The 23884-nt window shown below is 40.8% G+C and overlaps 1 protein-coding gene across 1 annotated transcript in view; it reads right to left on the bottom strand.

Moving 5' to 3' along the window:
- Positions 1 to 21752, bottom strand: part of LOC125485514 (lipopolysaccharide-binding protein-like) — a 58450-nt gene extending 36698 nt beyond the window's left edge. The window contains exons 1-5 of the mRNA XM_048608588.1: positions 21639 to 21752; positions 14333 to 14459; positions 6997 to 7111; positions 2552 to 2680; positions 1741 to 1896 (exon numbers count right to left, since the gene is read on the bottom strand). Coding sequence (XP_048464545.1) covers positions 1741 to 1896; positions 2552 to 2680; positions 6997 to 7111; positions 14333 to 14459; positions 21639 to 21752 — 641 coding nt within the window. The remainder of the gene's footprint in view (positions 1 to 1740; positions 1897 to 2551; positions 2681 to 6996; positions 7112 to 14332; positions 14460 to 21638) is intronic.
- Between the last annotated feature and the right edge of the window lie 2132 nt (positions 21753 to 23884).

Raw genomic sequence — 23884 nt, 5'->3', positions numbered from 1 at the left:
GCAGGTATGATATCTGGTAAGATTTCTCATTGTGTCTACTTGGAATGCCTCCAGCTTCGAGGATTTGGTACAACACTTTGGATTGTGAGAAGGACAAATAGCTCTATATCTTCTGACTTTGTTGAATGCTCCTTCTCTCACCACCTGGTTTGAGAAAAAGTCAAGAGCAATTCTTGTCACCAGCCTGGCCCAACTACAGCAAGAAGAGACTATCTCTCCTGATACATAAGAAGGGAACATTGGACCATTGTTTATGTGAATTTTGCAGCAATAATTACACAAAATTTGTTACCTATGTTAGAAAGAGAAGTCAATGTGAAAGGTTTCAGTGTGAAAGAGTTTTACTTTTTAAGTAGTTTCCAGAAGGTATAACTTTAAGAAAAAACATAATGGACTGATTTTCCAGTTCCTTTACTTGATGAAGTTTACTTTGGGGCATTCCACGACTCCAGGTTTCTGTGTTCCAAAATGTATGTTTGGACCAGGCCAGTGATATGGTTTGCTTGTTTCTGGACATTGGCCAATTCTGATAAGGCCATACCACTTGAAATTGGGGACAAAGCCATCTTAAGGCCCAAGAGGTGTCCTCAGTGCCATAATCTCAATGGAGTCCAGCCTTAAGGCCTGTTGCCAATGATTTTGGGATAATATTGTAAACGGTTGTGCCATCCGGCTCAAACTCAGGAAACCAAAGGAAGGCAATATCTGTTCAAAATGCATGCCTCTTTCTGACACCTTGGGGGTAACTCTAAGAAATTCAGAGAAACGTAATGCAGATGAGGACTCTGAATCACATTTGGCATTAATCTTATTTTCCTGACTTTTACACAGGAGAAATTTGGTTTTCTTTGGAGAGTGATTGCAAGAAATGTCTTCACAAGTACAAATGAAGTCAGATCTCAACTTCCCCAAGATGAAAAAGAAATCTGTTCCCCATTTAATTTTTTTGGTTACTTTGACCTTCCCTAACGAGGAAGGTATGAAGAATATGATAAGGAAAGAGGTGATTTTTATTAAAGTTAAGAATCTGGATGAAGAACTAAAAATAAAGGCTATTATTAATGAATAGGAGAGTAACAGTTACGTGAAGTCAAACTTAGACTTTCTCATCCTGTACACGATAAATGGTAGAGAAGACCTGGGTGAGATAGCACACCAGAGCTAAAAATTAATCTGGCAAATAATGATTTTCAAGATCAAATGTGGCAATAGTCTCTATTTCAATTATTAGAGTTCAGCAAAGAAACTATCAGCTTGAGCAATGTATTTAGAGTTGAGGAAGAATAAAAGAAAGTTTAGAGGGACACGGGCATGTTGGTGCTCTGTATATAAAACACACAAAGACAAAGAAGACTGCAGGGAGCTAAAATGTTTTATAAGGCAGGGTGATCGAAAAGGAATCAGTTAATCAATAGTTAGAGGTGCGAACTATGGATTGGTCTTTGAAAAATCTCATGCACTCATGATCAAAGTTCATTCTTGATTACCAAGCTGACAAGGATTTACAATGCACAATCCAACCCTCAGAGAACGCACGCTCAGTGGTTATTGCAACTTCAACATTAGGTGTTGGTTAGTAACTTGACCGTGAAATTTGGCATAAAAGCAGAAAATGCTGTACATGCTTAGCTGCCTGGCAAAATTTTGAAAATCATAATAAAAATACACACTTTCACTTAACACACATTGACATCTGCAGAACACATGCAGAAGGAGAAGTGAGAGAAAGAACACAGTTACCTAGCTTTTCCTGAAACATAAACTTGGAGTTTTGAGATGTAACTTGCACAGTCCATCATTGATACAGTAGGGTGGCCTGAATTATCTTTGCCGAACTTAAGGTAAAATGAGATGGCAATGCTGTTGATCTGTGCCTTTACAGTACCATGAGTCCTGCTACAGAAAAAAAAGTAAAATTGATAATGGTTAAGAGTTAATGCTGGAACTAAATGCTCAAAATATGAATTTTTGCAGGTTAACAGGAAACAAAATAAACAAACTCAATTACTCAGTTGGATAAATCATGAAATTATGTTTACAGAAACATAGTAATATCCTGATGTTAATATCTTTCTTATAAGTTATGCGGACTGTTGTGCTCTCAGATTACCTGTGAACTACAAAGACTTGGCTACAAAATTAAAAGAATTCCCTAGGGAGTAAGTCACAGGTCTGTTCATTCAGCTTTCGTTCATATCTGGAGACTTCAATTCCATGGACTGAAAATTTGTGAACTATGAAAGCTTATAGTGTCTAAAATCTCTGTGGTACATCAAACTGTTTCTGGAAACTGGGACTGAAGTCCTGAGAGAGAGAGAGAGGATGTGATGATCACAATCTGGCAAAAGGGCGGGATATGTGCTCACAGGACATCTGACACTGGTGACATCAAAGTTGCTCAGGCCATGGGAGTATCTGAAATTAACTGTCAATGGTAGCTTAGTAAGCATTGGTTGTGTATCAAGGGTTGCCCAATATCAGAATGATATCAGTCAGCATAACTGATTCAAATCACAATACTATAATTATTTTTGAGGTAAAGAGTACTTACAAAATATTTGCTTTAATCTGCCAGTTACCATTCGTCTCAATGTAGCCATTGGACATAGCAACTTTCAGTCCCAAGTTAGGGACCAGGATGATACTCATGTCTGGTAAGTTCACATTACTTATGGTTATCCTGAAAAAAGAATTCTGCTGGATGAAATGTGTTTGTAATTTGAGCAATATGGTTATGCAGTGTACTCAGTCTTGATTTCCACTTGAACGACAGTGCTTCAGTGACATTAGCCAAAAAAAAACATACATCTTTGCGCAAGTGGATGAATTATGATTCACATATTGCAATTATAATTCACACATTATGCAGATATTTTGTAAAGCTAAAGATGGAGTGCTACACTTTCACATACTGTGTAAACTGAATTGTCAATTATGTCAGTTATCAGCTGGGCATGTTACATTAAGATTGCCTCTTAAGTCTTGGATGAGTTGCTACTTCCTTCAGTGAACAGTGGGAAGACATAAACTGTTGTTATTGCCATTTGCCATAAACCCTACTCCAATGCCTACAATGGCGTTTACTTCTCTGTTATTCCAAGCAAAAAATGATTGGAATGCTGCAACAATCATACCCTTCAGCTTCCAACAAAGCTCTTCCCACTATTGATGCCTCTAAATTTAAGTCAAGAGTCCATCACCTTTCTCTATCAACTCTATAAGCCCCAACTTATTAAAAACAAAGCTGCCTGTTTCTGTGCTGTTTCCCTTCCTCTCCATTCTCACTTATTGGTTTTCCAATGCAATGACTTCACTGCTTCATAGCCGTGCAACTTTCTCTAGATTTCTAAACAATTTTATTTCCTTCAATCCTTGGACTCTTGTCTCCAATGTGACAATTCCTCCCTTCAGTCCACCAGAAGAAGCAAGATTTTAACGGACTCAGTACCATTTTTCCTCTGTAAAATTTTTCACCTTTGTTTCCTTTCAAAACGTTGGAAAACCTTCTTCTATTCTTCAGTGACTTCTGTTAGTCTTTCTCCCATTAGTCCTCAGTATTTTCTTGTTAAGTACACTGGAATGTTTGGCACTAAAAAGTTGCAAGCTGTTGTACTCTTTCAGATATTTTTCCAATAGATTTTTTTTGTCTGTGTTTTATCATTCAGATGATATAGTTCTAATTAGTCCATTCAACAAAATTTGTTATTTAAGCTATGATACCAGTGTGCAAGGAGGTTACAGTCAATTAAACCATTTTAGGTCACTAATGACACAAAAGGAAACATTTGTGCATGCCAGAAATAAAAAAAAAATTTAGCAAGGAGGTCAAGCAGCATCTGTGGAGAAGGAAATTGAGTTAATGGATTGAATTTGATGACACTTTGGTGATGGGCTGTGTAGTGTTTGGAACGAGGGCAGGTCGATCCCATTGTACATGAGATCTCCAATTGGCCCAGGTTATCAGCTCCAATCAGGGAGCCTTCGCTGACAGATTTAAACAAGAGATTGAGAGAGTCTCCTCACTGTAGGTACTGACTCTGAGCTAGTTGGTCAGCATCCATGTGCGGTGCACGTGTAAAGAAAGGGTGACTTGGTGATGGGATACCAGCCTCTGTGCAGATATTTCAGACTGGGAGAGGTTAGAGGTGGTTGTTAGATGGCAAGTGACAACTATGCACAGATTGCCTAAAATCCTACTGCTGTTGTGCCAAAACAATGCTGGAATATTGGATTCAACACTACAAGGAACAGTTGATGCAAATGACATTGATGCATTTAAGGGGAAGCTAGAAAAACAGGTGAGTTAGAAAGGAATAGAAGAATATTTTAGTATGTGGAATGAAGGAGAGTGGGAGGATGATTGTATGCAGAGTAAGCATAATCACATGCTTTTGGTATGATCGGCTTTTCTTGGTGCTGTAAATACCATGGCTTGGATTTTCACCATGATGGAGAACCTCTCTGTGAGATTTCTCCTGACTATGGTCCCACCCTAAGAATGAAAATTGGGCTCATGTATTAGAGAGTGGATTTAAAATAAATCGTTCATAATGTTTAAAAAAACAATTTCTGTCAGTTTAAAACCATGAATGTGGTCTAGTTTTTTTGTTAGCCTTTGTTGGGGACCTGTTCTTTATGTCTAGGTCTCTTTTATTTTAAAAAAGAACTTCTCCACAAACATAAACACCTTTGACTCTCACATTTTTTTTGCATTTTGGCTGTTGGGATTACTGTGCTAAAATTAGCAGGAACGTAAAAATAGAGAGTGAGAATGATAAAGAGAATTGTGACCAAATTCGGAAGGGCATAGGCTGGTTTGTAGTTTGGATAGGTAGGTGCCACATAATATAATGAAGACAAGATTAAGGCAAAATGTTTTAAGAGGAAATATACACTTTATAGAACATAGGACTTAGTTGAGGAGCAGGTCATTTTGCCTGTTGAGCCTGTTGTACCGTTTGATATGATCATGGCCGATCTGTTTGTGGTCTCAAGTCTACTTGCCGTAACCCTTGACTTCCTTGTCTATTAAAAATCTATTTGACTCAGCCTTGAATATATTTAAAGACTCGGCCTCCACAGCCTTCTGGAGAAAAGTATGACTCTCTGAGAGAAAAACAATTCTCCTCCTTTCCATCTTGAAAGGGAGATTTCTTTTTCTGAAAGTATGCTTCATATTAATGTCCCCTGCAAGAGGAAATATCCTGCCAGTATCCAGCCTATTCAGTTCCCTCACGATCTTGTATGTTTCAGTAATATCACCACTCACCCTTCTCATCTGCAATGAAGAGAGACCTAATTTGTTCAACCTTTCTTCAGAAGAACATAGACCAGTGTAGCACAGGCCCTTTGGCCCACCATGACTGTGCCGATCATGATGCCAATCTAAACTTATCCCGCTTGGTTGTATATGGTCTGTATCCTTCTATTCTCTGCCTGTTTATGTGTCTGTCTAAATGTCTTTTAAATGCTGCTATTGCATCTGCTTCTACCACCTCCTCGGCAGCATGTTCCTGGCACCTACCACCTTCTTAAAAAAACTTGCATCGCACATCTCCTTTAAACTTTCCACCTTTCACCTTAAAACTATGCCTCCTAGTATTTGAAATTTTCACCCTAGGAAAAAGATTCTGACTATCCACCCAATCCACACTTCTCATAATTTTATATACTGCTATCAGGTCACCAGTCAGCCTCCAACGCTCTAGTGAAAACAATTCAAGTTTGTCCAATATCCCCTTATATCTCATTTCAATCCAGGCAACATCTTGGTAAATCTCTTTTGCACCTTCTCCAAATTCTCCACATCCTTCCTAGAGTGTGGGGAGCAGAACTACACATAATAAAGATAGTGCTTCATCCTACAAATGTATCAAGTGAAGTTTCTGTGAACTGCTTCCAAAGGAGTTGTTTCCTTTTTCAAATAAGGACAAGAAACTGTACATAATAATCCAGACATAGTCTCACCAAGGCTCTGTACATCTGCACTTCCATTCTTTGATACTCTATTTCATAAATGACTACATTCCATTTTTGCTAATGTAATCACTTGCTGTACCTGCATACTAATTTTATGTGATTCATGTACCAGGACACCCAGATTCCTCTGTACCACTGAGCTCTGAGACCTCTTTCCATTTAACCACAGTACTACTTACCATCTCTCCCTACCTCGCCTCACATTTGTTATTGCACTGACCCCAATGGCCAGCACTTGTAAATTTTTTTGTTTAATTAGAGACACAGATGATTTAGTAGTGGAGAAAAGAAACATTCACATGTATGTAAACACATCTCCAGATAGAAACAAAAACGATCTGCGTGTTCAGTGGAAAAGTTGAAATTGGTGTTTCTTTTAAACTATAGATTTACGATAAAACTGTTATAAATCTGTGAAAATTGTTTGCTGCTTAATTCAACATACAGACATCAATCTGATAAACAGAAACCATTTACTTGCAACTCTATTTAACATTAGCCCTGGCAGCACCAATTACATTATTAAAATGCTGCTTGGAGCTTTTAACTTTTGAACTTAAAACGGTTTGATTTATCATTGTATTTGCAATATTGAGACACTTGGGTGTCAAACAAAGCAAAAAAATTACAAATCCAAAATGGTCAAAAATGATTTACATTCCTTTTGATGGTGCGATTGGAAACTGGATAATGTAAAGCTTCTGCTATTAAGGGGATTTCAATATCTAGACGTAAGGATTCTAAGGGGGTAGTGGCCTTGACTCAATTCTTAAATCTGAAACACCAACAACTTTTAATATAACTTACGCAATTATTGTTGAGTCAGAAAGGTAAAGTAGACTTAACTATTGTTTTATTGGAAAATTCTATTTTCTCACTAGTGTTATTTTATGTAATAGCCATTCTTGACGCGTACTTAAGGTAAGCTGACTCTAATAATATATAATAACAGCATGATAATAAGGTACATCCACACTATTTAGACAATTACAATCAAGGAAACTATAATTAACATACCTATTTATGTTGTATTGAAGTTGATGTAAGGCATTGGTGTATTTGATGCCTGAAATGTCTGGAATTTTCATATTGAGTAACCTATTTTGCAAAACAGACGTTATGATCTGGCAACCTGAAAAACAATGATACCAATTTTTTTTCAAGTCATTTGAAATGTTTGGATGGATTTTAAACTTGATGAGGTGTTATGGTTGTCAAAAGTCTTCAGCAATTTTCCTGAGTCTTCCCTAACAGAATCATGTGATGATCTAATTTTCCTAACAGACACAAAGGATATTATTATACTGTAACACCTGAGCCTTTGCTCCTAGTCTCTGTGATTCAATGATCCTTGTAGAAGGGCTTGGAAACATGTTGGACTTTGCAGTCAGTCATGCAGAAACTTCAATCACAGTTCATTATGTTGCTCACAATCTGTGACATTTTTGGGCAAAGCTAAATTGGAAGGCTCTTCAACCAGCTAGATTGGAGAATCCTCACCAAATTGCAGATTTCGAACGGAGTTTTAAACTAAAAAAGAGAGTAAAGTTTGGGTCATGGTGATGTGGATTAAAGTCTCCACTCAGTTTCTTGACCCCAACTTCCCAATTTCCTGGCATGGCCAGTGTCCCACTTTTCAGCCTAAGGATCCCTGCTTATTCAGCCTCCACTCAACAACATCAGTGACTTTTATTGATTTCAACTATATGATTAATAGCACCTTCCAAGACATTACATGGTAGTACCATGAGCAAACTTTGGCATTGACCATGTAAGACAGTATTGGAGGAGATGGCCAGATAGGTCAAGAAAAGCCTACAGCCTTGGCACTTGAAGGCACTGTCATCAATTGTGAATCATTTAAAATCAAGAACGTACAAGAGGCCAGAACTGATGTGCAAATAGTTATGAGAGTTGTAGAGATGGGCAAGATCACAAGACCATGGCCGAAATTGAAAGCAAATATGAGAATTTTAAAATTAAAGTGTTGTTCAACTGGGAGCCAATGTAGATCAATGAATCAGTGAACAAGGTTATCTCAGAGTACAATGGGACCTTGATCAGATGGGTCAAAGGGCCAAGGAGTGGCAGACGGAGTTTAATTTAGATAAATGTATTGCATTTTGGTGAAGCAAACCAGGGCAGGGCTCTTAAAGAAGATACCAAGAACTGCAGATGCTGGAAATAGAGATAACACAGTGTGGAGCTGGAGGAACACAGCAGGTCAGGCAGCATCAGAGGAGCAGGAAAGGCAATGGTTTGGGTCAGACCCTTCTTCAGAACTGGGGAGGGGGAAGGGAGCTGGGAAATAAATAGAGGGAGGAGGGATGGCGCTCGGGAAAGGTAGGTGGGATGGTGATAGGTAGATGCAGGTGGGGATTAGTCAGTGGAAGGAGTGGGGTGGATAGGTGGGAGAGAAGATGGGCAAATTGTGTCAGGTCAAGGAGGCAAGAAGAAGGATGGATGGGGCTGGGGAAAGGTAGGTGTCTCTGCTTGCTCCTGCCCCACTGAAATCATCTTGCTTGCGTTGACTCTGTCTTTACCCCCCTGGTCGAGGATCTCCCCATCTATGTTCAGGACACCGCCCTCCACTTCCTCCAAGACTTCCAATTCCCTGGCCCCCAACACCTCATCTTCACTATGGACATCCAATCCCTGGACACTTGTGTCCCCCAAGCAGATGACCTAAAATCCCTCTGCTTCTTCCTCTCCTGCAGGCCCAACCAGCCCCCCTCCACCGACACTCTACCAGAATTTGTCCTTACCCTGAACAACTTCTCCTTTAACTCCTCCACTTCCTACAAACTAAGGAGGTGGCTATGGGCACCCGTATGGGTCCAAGCTATGCCTGCCTCTTCGTAGGATACGTGGAACAGCCCCTTTTCCGCTGTTACACCGGCACCATCCCTCACCTCTTCCTCTGCTGCATTGATGACTGTATCGGTGCTGCCTTGTACTCCCGTGAGGAACTTGAACAGTTCATCAAACTTTACTAATGCCTTTCAACCCAACCTCAAAATCACCTGGACCATCTCTGTCTCCATCTCTGGTAACCGCCTCAACACCGACATCTATTTCAAACCCACCGACTCCCACAGCTACCTAGACTACACCTCCTCTCTCCCACCCTCCTGCAAGAATGCGATCCCATACTCCCAATTCCTCCGTCTCCGCTGCATCTGCTCCCAAGATGGAGAGTTCCACTCCCAGACATCCCAGATGTCCTCCTATCTCAAGGACTGCAACTTCTCCTCTCTGGGTGATCAAAAATGCCCTCAACTACATCTCTTGCATTTCCTGCACTTCTGCCCTCAACAAAAATAAAGACAGAGTCCCCTGGTCCTCACATACCACCCCACCATCCAGCGTATCGATCTCTGCCACTTCCACCACCTCCAATCCGACCCCACAACCAAAGAGATAGTTCCCTCCCCATCCCTATCTGCCTTTCATAGGGACCTCTCACTCTGCAACTCCCTTGTCCACTCCACACTCCCCACCAACCCCACCAGCCCGGCACCTTTCCCTGCAACTGCAGGAAGTGCTACACCTGCCCCTACACCTCCCCCCTCACCTCCATCCAAGGCCCAAAACAAACTTTCCACATCCAACAGGGGTTCACCTGTACATCCTCCAACTTGGTCTACTGTATCCATTGCTCCTGATGTGGCCTCCCCTACATCAGTGAGACCAAGTGCAGACGCGGGGACTGTTTTGTGGATCATCTGCACTCTGTACGCGACAAACAACACCTTCCGCTCGCCAACCATTTTAACTCCCCCTCGCACTCCCTTGATGACACGTCCATCCTGGGACTCCTCCAGAGCCACAATGACGCCACCTGCAAACTGGAGGAGCAACACCTCATAATCCCCCTCGGGAGCCTACAGCCCAATGGCCTAAACATGGAATTCATCAGTTTTAAAATCACCCCACCCCTGGCTTCATCCCATGTCCAACCGTCCATCTCAGCCCCTCCTCCTTGACCTGACACAACCTGTACATCTTCTTCCCCACCTATCTGCTCCGCCCTTGCCACTGACCAATCCCTACTACACCCCACCTGCATCCACTTATCACCATCCCACCTCCCCTCCCCCAGCCCCACACCTCCTCCCTCTCACCTCCTTGACCGGATACAACCCATCCATCTTCTCTCCCACCTATCTGCCCCACCCGTCCCACCAACCGGCCTCACTATCCCTACCTGCATCCACCTATCACTACCCCACCTATCTTCCCCCAGTCCTATTCCTCCTCTCTCTATTTAGTTCCCAGCTCCCTTCCCCCTTCCCAATACTGAAGAAGGGTCCCGACCCAAGATGTCGACTTTCCTGCTCCTCCGATGTTGCCTGGCCTGCTGTGTTCCTCCAGTTCCATACTGTATTGACCCAGGATTCATACAATTAATGGTAGGGCCCTACCAAATAAAGAGAACTAGGGGTGCAGGCACATAGTTCCTTGAAAGTGGAGTCGCAGGTTGGTGAGGAAGGCGATTGGTACGTTTGCCTTCATCAGTCAGAACATTGAGTGTTGGAGTTAGGACGTCATGTTGTACAGGACATTGGTGAGGCCACTTTCAGAACATTGCGTTCAATTCTGCTCTCTCTGCTAAAGATGTTAAACTTGAGAGAGTTCAGAAAAGATTTACAAGAATGTTGTCGGGATTGGAGGGTTTGAGCTATAGGGAGAGGCCGAAAAGGCTGAGGCTTTTTTTCCTGGTGCATTGGAGGTTGAGGGGTGACCTTATAAAGGTTTATAAGATCGTGAGGGGCAGAGATACGGTGAATAGCCAAGGCCTTTTCCCCAGGGTAGGGGAGTTGAAAACCCTGTAGGGTTTAAGGTGAGAGGGGAAAAATTTTAAAAAGGGTCTGAGGGGTAACTTTTTCACGCAGGGGTTGGTGCATGTATGGAATGAGCTGTCAGAGGAGGTGGTGGAGACTGGTACAATTACAACATTTAAAAGGCATCTGGATGGGTACATGAATAGGAAGGGTTTAGAGGGATATGGGTCAAATGCTGGCAAATGGGACTAGATCAGTTTAGGATATCTGGTTAGCGCGGATGAATTAAACTAAAGGGTCTGTTATGTGCATATAACTCTGATTCTATGTCTCTATGAGTCTGGGGGTGCTGATTTTTCACAATTCCCATTGGCACTGATTAATTTTGAGAAGTTATTTCCAGTGAATGAGCTAAAGGCGGCATGGTGGCTCAGTGGTTAGCACTGCTACCTCACAGCACTAGGGGCCAGGGTTCGACCCCACCCTCGGGCAACTGTCTGTGTTGAGTTTGCACATTCTCCCCATGTCTGCATGGGTTTCCTCTAGGTGCTGTGGTTTCCTCACACAGTCCAAAGATGTGCAGGCTAGGTGGATTGGCCATGCTAAATTGCCAGCAGTGTTCAGGGATGTGTAGGTTAGGTGGGTTATAGGGGGATAAGTCTGGGCGGGATGCTCTCAGGGTTGGTGCGGACATGTTGGATCAAAGGTCCTGTTTCCACACTGTAGGGATTCTAAGAACTTTAAGACAAAATTTCAGGTTCCAGCGATCATCAGTCAGAATTCATAGCAGGACACTTCATTACTCAACTTTACCTTAAATTTAAAGAGACAATTTAAAACATAATTATATCATAAAATCTCATGTTAGTAACAGGGTTAACAGTACTTTGTGAGAGTTGGGACATGTGTGAAAGTATGTTGCGTCAGCTCACGAGTGTGAAGGGAAGAATGTGAGTGTCTGGCTAAGGGTGTGTTGAAATAGTTAAGTCTATAAGTAAAAAGACTGCAGAAGTGTTTAAGCAGTTGAGCTGAGTAGAGTGATAATAGGGAGATTTGTCCATTATGGCAGTCAGTTTTAGTAATGGCATGGCAATGAGTTTGAAAAATTCACTCCAAGATTTTGATTTCCTCCCCCTCTTCAAATTTTATTTGTTTCTCAAACCCCCAAATATCATAGTCCCCTTCCAGATTGCTGCATTTCAGTCAATGCCAGAAACTCAAACAATATTTGTAAATTTGTGATATCATATGACTGGACAGTACTAAAACATGAAAATTTGAGATGAAGTATAAAGCTATGAGAAGTGAACAGCTATACAGTTGAAAAATAGATGGTTTACAAAAATCAAAATTGCAAAATATACAATCTGTAGCCTCAGGTAGCATGCATCCTTTTACGTAAAACAACATCCATTCAAATGTTACAGGTAGGAATTGATGACCAGGTTTGATTTTGGTCTTCTTAACAATTGTTCTGTCTGTTATTGGTACATGAATTCATGGGAGAAATGGAACAGACTAAATGGAAACACAGACTGTGTTAAACCTGCACCAGCTGCGTACGCACCAAAGACGCTGCAAGTACTTCAAGCAAATGACCATATCTGAACGTCTACTGGGAGAAGTGCTCAGCCAAGTCCAGGCAGACATCCTACAGGGATTCTCAGCACGGTAACCAAGGGAAGCCTCCAATATTAATCCAGAGGGTTGGGCATGGTCAGTCTGCCAATCATGGTCAAGGAGTCTATATTTTCATTTTCTGGGGAGGGGGCCATGGTCAGCCGATGAGTCTGATGAGTCACGGAAACACAGTTGGGGAGTTGTACAGATATCAGTCAGGGGTCTGGTCACTCATTGCTTCAGGCTGTCTGGATAAGTCTTTCAAAAAGGTGGGTCACAGTCAGTCCTGAGAGTCTCTCCATAAAAGGCAAGGAGTTATCAGGGGTTACTGCTGTGGAAGGGAGACTGGGGAATGTAATTGTGGTGATTAATTCAGAATGCTGGGATGCAGAATGAAGAGTTCAGTCATGGAGAGGGGATGGCAACTCAGTTTCGAAGAGGAGACATGAATGACCATGGAAGGGAAAAGAGTAATGCTGTAGGTTTTACTGGACCACGGAGACTGCATTGACCCAGTTGGTAACCTGGCAGGGTCTAATATTGTTGCTGCCTCTGCTGGTCTTGGGGAATAAGCTCATTTCTCCTCTGCACTAGCACATCTACCAGACTTTCAGGTCCCTGTCTGCAAAGCAGGGCACCCATTTCCTATTGTCTGCCATGTCCAGGGCAAATATCCCCAACTGTGGAGGGTTTGATCCAGGCTGCCAGCACTTGACCTAGTGCGCAGTAGCCTTGAAAAGGTGGGAGCAGCACCAAGGATCCCAGAGTATCTCGGTAATTTTGTGTATTTCCTGCTGTGACAAATGGGACAATCCAGTTGCCATCAGACAAGGCGGGTATGGAATCTAACTAATGAGGCACGTTTGGGTTGATTGCAAAAGAAAACTCGTTTAGATTCACTGTGAGAAACCTTCCAAGAAACCTGAAGAAAATGGCACTTAGCCGATTTTGGCAAAATTCAACCCATGCAGTGAGAGGAATAATATTGGCTTAATTACCCGGCTGCCATAGGATGATGGTCAGCGCAGGAGCTCCACAAATCACCCCAAACTCTGTCAATGCCGTGGTCCATCTTTTCCCAAAGTAACCTCCTCTAATGGCTTTGTGTCACCAAAGGAGAGATTGTGACTGTTCAGTACTGAGATGTGGAGGTGGTATAATGGGACTATTTCAGAGGCTGTAATGACTTTGAAAAGGAGCCCAAACAATGCTAATAGTCGAACAAATGAATTTTCTTTGAGGCCTAGGACTGGGTTGTGGCAGGAACTTGGCACTTCTACGCTTAGTGAAAGGATTTCCATTTTACCTGCTGATTTATTTGTATTTCTACATCTTTGTGATATGTCTGCAAAATGAGATATATACATGCAACAAATACTATTTTGTAGTTCACCCTGAAACACATGAACAGTATAACATTTCTCCCCACCGCAAATCTCCCCACTGAACAGACGAAGATTATAGAAAAGGCAGGCAATCCTTAAAGTTGCCTCATGCTAAAGCAGTGGATCATCACTAGCAAATGCCAATTCCTTCAGTGAGTTGCTTAAAATTAAACCTTAGTTTGTAAGTGGCATAATATTCCCTATGCAAGCTGCCTTTTTATCCTGAGAACAAGTGGAGATTGTTGCAGAAAAGAATTTTAGAAAGTGCAATGTAAATAAAGGAGAACAAATGCTTAGCTACCAAATTGGAAAATCTTTTGTTAATATTGAAAAGCATTGCTGAGGGACTCCGTTTTACCTGGTTTCATATTGATTTTCATTCTTCAAAATTGTTATTTTACACCTGAATACCACAAATGGGGGTGATTGTGGAGCAACTGATTATCAAGCTTCATACAAAGCAGATATAAAAATATTTAGAAAAATATTAACATTCTAAGCACTTCAAACTATCTGCATATACGATCAATATAAATGATTAGATATTATATTATGATTACGTACCATAATTAATTCCTTTTGTGGTAATTTTTCCTTTAAATCCAGGGTTAATGGCCCTCACACTGACTGCATGGAAAAAAAAAGCGCAGAATACAAGATCTCGAGTCCACTTCATTGTGAAACCTTGAGCCTAAAAGTTAAAATTCACATAATGAATCATCAAATCTATTGCCCAAAAAATTGTTAACCAGTTTTCCACCAAACTCCACCACCCTCAGCCAACATTACAAAAACAGATTATCTGGCTGTTATCATTTTGTTGTTTATGTAAGGCGAGTGCCTTTTCTTGTTAACTCCTTAACTAGGTGAACCTGACAGAAGTCTTAAAATCAGTACAAATTCCTTCAGTATTTGCCACACCACTCCCTGCAGATGTTTGCAAAATACATGAACAATACAAAGCACTACATACATGTGATAGGAAAGCAATAGCCAGAAGAATTTAGTCTTCAATTAACATGTAAGTTGTTGATGATCACTTTAAATACTGTTGGAAAAGGAACAGTTGCAAATCCCTTTTTATACCTTCACATCTGCCCTTCATGATGCTTAAAGTGTGTTCAGTTGTTCAAGGTTATAAGAGGATGCTGGCAGCATTGGTATTAGATAACATGCCTGCCTGCTGTGCATAATTGTGAAGAATAATAATTGCGTACATGCCAGTCCTTTACTCGAAGGTGCAGGGTGGAAGTTATTTTCAAACCTTAAGGGGTCATTCAGTGCCGAATAAAGTGAGTCTTAATGACATTGACTTTGCTCCCACTGCCTGTGAGCAAATGACAAAATGCAACATTTATTTGGTACACTTTAAAATGTTCACCGGTTAAAAAGATTGTTCGCGAGGCGAATTTCCATGCCTGAAACTCCAGGTGACAAGCCAATAGAAAAGAATGTACCTTTCCTGTCAGGTGGTAATAACTGGATTCATTGTCCTTTCCAAAATGTCAGTGATATTCTGCACTCTTGGAATGTCTGCAGTCCAGGGAAAATTCTGTACAGCGTGCTATTGTCACAGGGAAAGCAATACAATACTCCTTGAAAATATTCTATATTAGTTTCTTGATAGACAGCAGTTTCAGAACACGTTCTTGGTTGTGACATGGAAGAACTGTGACTTAAAAGAGTTACTCACATCATGTTCACAAGTTATCGAAAGGACATTTGAGTTGTCTGAATAGCCTTCAGGGAGAGGCACAACTACGTAGGATTTGTGAAGAGAAGATGCTGGTGATAGTTTCCCACTGATATGCCCAGGAAAGTTCATACAGCTCAGTAAATGAGGTTTATGGGGTAGGGAAGGATCAGTACATAATGCATGAGGTATTGTTGTGAATCCCTTTGTATGCCTTCACAACTGCCCTTCCTCTACCAAATGTAAGAACGTTACTGGAAGCTTTCGAGACCTGCTGTCCTGCCACCTTGGTTGCTACCAATGTAAGTTTAAATGGAATTGTTTCAATTGCTTCCCTTGTAACATTTGGGCTTAAAGATGACCTGTTGCTGAAAAAGATTTGTTCCTTTGAGTGAGACTTACATAGATCAATTATTATTTGTGTGAAGGACTGCAGTACATAAATTTATTAAATGTCTAAATTTCTGAGAAAAAGGTCATATCTACATTTCAGAAAAATCTCAATTTTAATGCTTTGATATATTTAGAGTGGAGCCCACACAAATGTGGCACAAACTAATTCTGCAAGAAATTTAATGCTTTTAATTAGCCCCATGGAAATAAGTTGAGCCCAGAGCTTGTCTGCGCAGTGCTCATTATAGATTGGCTTGAGGCCAGCTTATTACTGGTCTACCTTTGAGCTGATTTTGGTATTTTTATCTTTGTGATTAAAGTAATGAGTAGCTATATTTTAAATTTAATTGCATAAGCCTATTTTCTTGTTTGCATCATATTTTTAATGTGGATAGTTCTTTTCTGTTCAACGCATCAAGTATGTAATATTTTCCCTGCAAACAGTATATATTGAAATGTACATGAAAATCTATCAAGTGTTAGATTTCTGAACAATTAATTATGTGTAGTAATATTTGATTTTGCATTCCTGTCTTAGAACTTCATGCAAATACTCTCAAAGCTTTGTCTAGTGAATACTAAAGACATAAACCTCCCTCTGTATGTATTCAAAGTTGTGTATGAGAGCATGACAATTTGGATGTCGGAGTTATTCACATCTACATCATTGTATGATCCTTCTTTTCAGGAAGTGTTAACTCACTACTTTGAGCCGTCTTCAGCAAAATGACCTGATTCAATAATTCCCCAGTTCAGCAGGAAGAAGCAACCACAAAGCCAGGTTAATTGTTGATCTGTCCATTGTTAAATTTAAACGGTCAAGTAAGAATTTGCAATTTTCTGCTTATTACAATTTAGCCTGTGGGCTTTACTCCATGCTTGGAGCATAGGAGTACGGAATCATCATTCCTTCACTATTGCTGGGTCAAAATCCTGGAATTCCCTCCCTAATGGCATTGTGGATCAACCCGCAGCAAGTATACTGCAGTGGTTCAAGAAGGCAGCTCACCACCACCTTCTCAAAGGCAAGGCCATAAATCACATGATACCCGGTTATGGTCCTACAGGTTCTGCAATAAATGCTGTCCAGCCAGCGATGCCCACATATCACAAACGATAAAGTGAAAAAAAAGGCCCAAATCCAGTGATTGTACATATCTGACATTCTCTGTATTGAATGTTGGAATTTATTATGTAGAATGAAGTAGTGGCTCAACACTTCTGGTTTCCAAATCTTCAATGATCAGAAATATGACTCACAATGTGCATCAGGATCCTGCAGAACTCTAACCTACTGATTCCAGGGTAGCTGAAGTTTGAACTTCCAATGGGCAATTCCTCTGTTCCCAGGGATCCACCAATAAAAGTCTCTAATTCTCAGCTAGAGATGGAGACTTCACAGTTCTGACATATTTAACATTTCCTGGGTAACTATTCAGCTAAGCAGGAAATTCTTAGCTGGAAAATTCCTGAGTAACAATGCAAATGACCCCACAACTCACTCTTCACTCCCCTGTCTCCAAAACTCTCTGACTCAAACTGACCTGACCTTTCTATCCTACTCAGCTTTTACCTGACCCACCTTCCACCCTATTTGCTACTGTACCTCATTCACCCTTTGCCCTTACTTGCTGTATCCACCCAACCCACTTACACACCTACATGTTTACCTTTTCACTCACCCAATACACTCACTCATGAACACATGGAGAAGCCTTTGGACATTTCAACTCTCACTTAAAGAATTCTGCAACTGGTGCTTGAAAGAGGGCACAGCTTCTGTCTAAATTTTCTTCATCGATGCCTCCAAGGTTTCCTGTGTTATTTGAGTTTGGTAAGATCCTCCTTTGGACATTTGGTCAGAAAAATCAGGGGAAGTTGGTAGTATTTTGTCTGGTCAGCACTGGAAAAAGAGTTTCCGATGCTGATCGAAAGATTTTGATCAATGTCATCTGATTGGGGACATCTGCCATCACATAGAATTTGAACCTGGAACAGAAAAGCTTCTGCCTCATAACCTTCATAGTCCATTTTTGTGCAGATTGGCAGTATGTGAGTGAGTTGAAAATACTTCAGCTTAACTTTCATCCAGCTGACCACAATAAAACTTACCTGTGCAGAGTGATTGTTGATATGCTGGGATACTCTCCTCCTCTATTGCAGACCTCCGTGGTTCGTAATTTTTACCATCACTCACTATTCCTTCATCACCTCTCCTTTGTGATTTACTTCTGTAGCATCAGTCTTTCCTGACTCCATTTCCATCTTTCCAACTGATCTAATGCATCATTTACAAAAGCTTCTCTACCTTCAACTTCATGACTATCATCAATTTTCTCCAAATTTACAGCTTGGCAACCTTGAACCTGTATGCATGTGAAAAACCAACAACAATGTCCGTTAAATTATGGTGATTTTTTTATTCTGGTTGATAACACTCACCTTTAGCTCTGTGAACCACCCTTGGATATGTAATAGTTTGTTGTATGGATGGACTGCCAAACCGCTCCCCAGTTAAACATCAGCAACACTGAAACCATCTTGTTTGGCTCTTGTCAGAATTCCATAGCCTCCTACTCAATTCCATCAATCTCCCTGGCTAAATGTAACAATGTGAAACTTTGACGTGGTAATCAGTGCTGAATTTATCTTTAGATTTAGATATTCATCACATTTTTATTTGAATCAAAGTATTCTCTGAGAGCACCTAATGCCTTATCAAATGTAGATGTAGCTTTTGTTATCCGCTTAATTATTCACTGGCCTTCTGCTCTGAGACAATGTACAACCATTGCTTTCTTTTGGATCGGTGGTTCATCTAGGTGATCCATCCCCATAACAAGCAAATAGGTCTTCAGCAGTGAAATCCTGCACATTAAAACTCTGCTCCAACACCCTCACTGCCATGTGTTCTGTTTGGAATAACTTTCTGTATATCTTATCTATCTGATATATCTCCGAGCAATGTAAACATAAATTCTAAATGCAAATTGTTTAATAAAACTTTAAACATCACAGAACTTCACAAAACTTTCAATATACATGTATTCTTTGCAGGATCCTCAGGTCTTCCACAACTCTGTAATTTCGCCACTTGATTCACCAGCACTATCCCTAATCTGAAGCAATCAAGCATCGAATCAGTGATCAGACCAACATAATCAACCATGGATGAAAACATACCATGAGACAATTTATTTAATTTTACAAATGAAATTCATTATAGAAGGAAGCAAATATAATTTCAGCTATTGCCATAATCCTGCAGATTGAGGGGAGTTTTGGCTACAGTCTAAAATAAATCTGAAGCCCTAGCTTTGTTTGTCCTCAATAAATGTCAAGAGGCACTAAACCATTTTCAGGTTTGTTGCTTATGTAAATAGAGATGATGAGTTGGAGATTCCAAAGGGATACTCCACTGCAGCTGATCAGTTTCAGAAGGTCTGGTTTCTCTATTGATCAGTATGAGCAGCAGAGGGGATCTTATCCTTTCAGCCTGGAAAGAAGCAAACCGCATTATTTTTGTGAAGCCAGAAGAAGCACTCCTCCCCCTATCTCCCGAATATAATTGATAAGGTACGTTTAAGATTGTTTTGTGGAGCAGTGCACATTTCAAAGGTCATGGATTTAGTTGTTCTCCATCTGGTCATCTCCATGTATGCAGTCCATTTCCATGGTTATGTCATCGCCACCCAGCTCTATCTTTCTACACCTACATTGATCTTTCAATTCTCAAAGTCTTTAACTCTTGCACCTCTATCTCACTCATCCCAGAACTCAAATTTCTCTGCAGCTTCACCCCAACTCACCTTGTCTCTCTAAGCTCACTGTGCCTCTGAGAATCAACTCCAGCTTCCCTTGTCTTTCCTCATGGAATAGCTGAGTATCTATTGACCTTTCTAGTGCCAATGATAGCTGATGCTATCAATAAATCCCTCTCCTTAAGTGTTCTTTCCCCTTCAAATCTATTATCATAATTCTTAATATACATAACATTACATTGCTTTCACCCCACCAATGTTGCAATAGACATCAAATACTCCCTATATCCATTTATGCTTTCAAATTGTTTCTCTCATGCTCCATCTCTTTCATCATTTACTGAACAAATTCCTCTGTTCAAATTCAACCCAATTCACAGCACTGAATAGGCCTAACCAAAGAAACGTGTGGCATTCTCTCTGACTAGGGACTAGGAATAGTACTGTATGCCTTCTCTTCTCCTCAACATTAGTCAATCTCTTTTAATTCATTTTATGTCCAAGCATGATTCGGTTCCTATCTCTCCAAACATAACTAACTAAACTTTCATAATGATATCTTTTCCGCAATATGCATAGGTGCTTCTGGAGTCCTTGGAGGATCTAGCCTAGGCTCCCAAACCTTGCTTAATTGCAAGCTGTACCTTATTGACACTCCACATTACTGCCTCTCCACAAGTTCCTTCAACCCCTCAATTGTCTCTGGACTGTTTGGCTACTGATCCATTTTCCCACAACATTGGGAAGGACCATGCCACCATTGTCAATCTTCAAAGCAAACACCATTCCCTTGTTACCAATTTCATCCCTTCGCCAGCTGCTGAGTCAGCCAAACCTTCCATGACCTTGATGTACCTCAAACCCTTGTCATTTTTATCACAGAGTTTCCTGCTGCCAGCAAGAGATTGTTTGCTTCATTTCTACCTGGACCTCATTGATATCAAAACCTCCATTCTTACTTTCATCACTTCCAGACTTTATTTGTCAAATGTTCCTATTCCTCATAAATTTCAGTGTGTCTAAAATATTGCTGCAAACAACCTGTCCAACAAAAAAAAATCCTGTTTGACCAAAATTCTTTTTTTATTCATTCATGGGATGAGGGCGTCACTGGCTAGGCAGTATTTTATTGCCCATCCCTAATTGCCTAGATAGCAGTTAAGAGTCAACCACATTGTTGTGGCTCTGGAGTCACATGTAGGCCAGACTAGGTAAGGATGGCAGTTTCCTTCCCTAAAGGACATTAGTGAATTAGATGGGTTTTTCCAACAATTGACACTGGATTCATGGTCATCAGTAGACTCCTAATTCCAGATATTTATTGAATTCAAATTCCACCATCTGCTATGGTGGGATTTGAACCCAAGTCCCCAGAACATTATCTGGGTCTCTGGATTAACAGTCCAGTGATAATACCACTAGGCCATCACTAGCCTCAAGCATAAATAATTTTAACTCTCTTTTTAAATCTGTCCATTATCTCATCAACCCAATTTCTTCTAACCCTATAGTTATACCTAGCTTGACTCCTTTGAGCACCTTATTCCTCAGACCCTGACCTTGGTGTATCCATCCCCATGCCCTTCCACTCTTCGCTTATCATTGGTGGCAAAGCAATTAGGTGGAAAGAATCCTATTCTCTGAAATTCCCTTTCCAACCTTTTATTCTCCTTGAAAAGACTTCTTAAAACTCATCTCTTCAAAGCAAACTTTGTGCCCTAATTTGTAATCTCTGGTTCCACATTGGTTTTCAGAACCAGTTTGAAGTAGCTTTGAATATTCCCGACATGAGATGCAATATATCAATCATTTTGTTATTATTCTTGTAGAGGTAAAGTTCCAAAGGTTGAATTTGTCGATTTGAACAATGTGTATTCTGTATATTCAATCAGAGAGGCCAGGGAATTGGTGAGTCCATGACATTGTATGTGTAAGCATTGCAACAAATGGCTTCTTCATAGGCAATAAACTCCATGACCAATAAATTGAAAAGAGTTCCACTCTACATATTAGGGAATAGCACCTCAGAAGTCAATGACTTAGTCTTGGTAACAACCATGACCTTGGCAACCCCATTCAAATAGCCCATGCCAGGTTCCAAGAGGTTATACAGGAATGCACCTTTAGACTCCGCCATAGAGTCAGCCTGCCAGCCAGGTCTAGCAGCATGGGCAAGGAGATCTCAATAATCTCAACAGCATGTTGTGTCATCATGAGCAGATATCCTCAAAACAGCTCATGAAATAACAATGCTGTGCCCAGCTTTAGGGAAAAAGTGCAACTTATGCTTAAAGTGGAATAATTTCGTGAATCAATTTGTGAATCACTTTTGCAGAGGGTCATCAAGAACACTTTATCTGTTTGACACATGGCAGAGTTTTTTTTTCCCTGAATGTGACTTATGACATGTATATACAATCACATAAGGCAAAGCAATAGATTGGTACATGTGAGCATTTGGTGGATGCCTACCAGTACCCCTATTGTGGCAAAGCTTCCAGCAGGACATATGGATAGGAAAGCCTTGCCAGTTCTCAGAGTGTAGCAAGTTTTATTCAGAAGACAGCTCTAGATGAACATATGAAGACTGTAGCCGAACTTATATCAGATCATAACTTTTGCATGTCATTGTCCAGTCTTCAGCCATTAAAATCAGTTAACAAGAATGTCAGAGCGAAGATAAATGAAATCAGAAGTCGACCTCAAAGAAATGATGCAATGTACATATACTTGTTGTTACAAATGATTGATTGAATTGAAAACAAGCTCTTTCTTTAAAAAGGGTGGAAAGGATATACTCTTTCATAGTTTGTTTTCATCAATGTTCATTATGAGATTCTGATCACAAATCTTGGGACTTTGATATATTGCTTAAGTCTGTGGGTGAAGTTAATGAATCAAGCATGACCAGTACAGAGTTTTCAGTCCTTGATCAACATGATGAGAAAGATGGGGAAATTGTATGGGATAGCCAGGAAGGAACTTCTGGATGTTGAGAGTGAAAAGTCCCATTTTCCAACCAAGTTTTGAATGATGAGATTAGAGTGGTGAGAGACCTATTTGCATGAATGAGTATCTTATTTAAACTTGCTTCCATAATATGCTATCTTATGGTTTTCCACTATCCCACTTGCCAGATAGAAACTAGACTGTGATAATTCCCGACATGAACATCGGAGCAGTTACTCAGTGGCTCCAACTCGACGCTTACTCCTCCAGACCTCCATTTGAACATGCAGCACCAATATCTCTGAGCACACTCCATAGACGATGACTGTATGCATCTCACGTCCACTTGATATTTGACATATATCAGCCTCATGTAATCATTGTGGCATATCTCCAATCCACATTGAGGTTCTGCACTTCAATGCTGCACTTTGGAGCACACCGGCACCGTTCATTGCAGTGCTGCTGTCAGGACACTTGACACACAGTGATAGTTGCCCAGCTCCTGGATTGGGCTAGGGAGCATCTCAGGGCTGCTCATTCACTCACTATCTTAGTGTTCACTCACTTTGTTACTTGTAGTAACCTGAATGAGAGGTGCAGTCCTAAACCATGGCACTGTTGGTCACCATCAAGGTGACAGCTGTGTTGAACTTTTGTGCAACTGGTTCATTCCAAGGAGTCACTGGGGTCCTATGTGGGATCTCTCAATTATCCACCAATAAATGTAGCAAGTCTTCTACTATTTGTGTCAGATTGCACCGCTTCATCTCATTTTCCTGTGACAATGTCAGTGTTGCAGTCTGGGCTGTAGGCTTTGGCAAAATAGCTGGTTACCCCCAGGTGTAGGATGTAATAGAATGTACACGAGTCTCATTGAGAGGGCACATTGATGACTCAGTTGCATTCTGACATGGCCCTCTCAATGACACTCATGTACATTCTATTACGTCTAACACCAGGGGGTAACCAGCTATTTTGCCAAAGCCTACACATGTGTTCATGTGTACCACATCTTACCACAACAGCGAGCTGCCATGATGCATATGTCATTGAAAACTGTCACCTTCCTGCTGAGTTTCAGTGGTCAGATAACTTTCAAGATTGGTTACTGGGGGAACGAGGGCTACACAATGTGATCCTGATTGACGATGCTGTTACACAACGCCCAGAGTAAAGTGAAGTGTTGATGCAGCTGATTTTTTGAGTGGACCATGGAGTAGACATTATACACTGTGGTGATGAGTTCCATTGCTTGGATCAAACTTGAGGGGCCTTACAGTATATTCCAGACAGTGTTTGCCGCATAATCATAGCATG

The sequence above is a fragment of the Rhincodon typus genome, chromosome 19 (assembly GCF_021869965.1).
Source record: "Rhincodon typus isolate 14 chromosome 19, sRhiTyp1.1, whole genome shotgun sequence".
Classification (NCBI taxonomy): Eukaryota; Metazoa; Chordata; class Chondrichthyes; order Orectolobiformes; family Rhincodontidae; genus Rhincodon; species Rhincodon typus.
The sequence above is the reverse complement of the archived record's forward strand: the minus strand, read 5'-3'. Positions and strand labels throughout refer to the sequence as shown.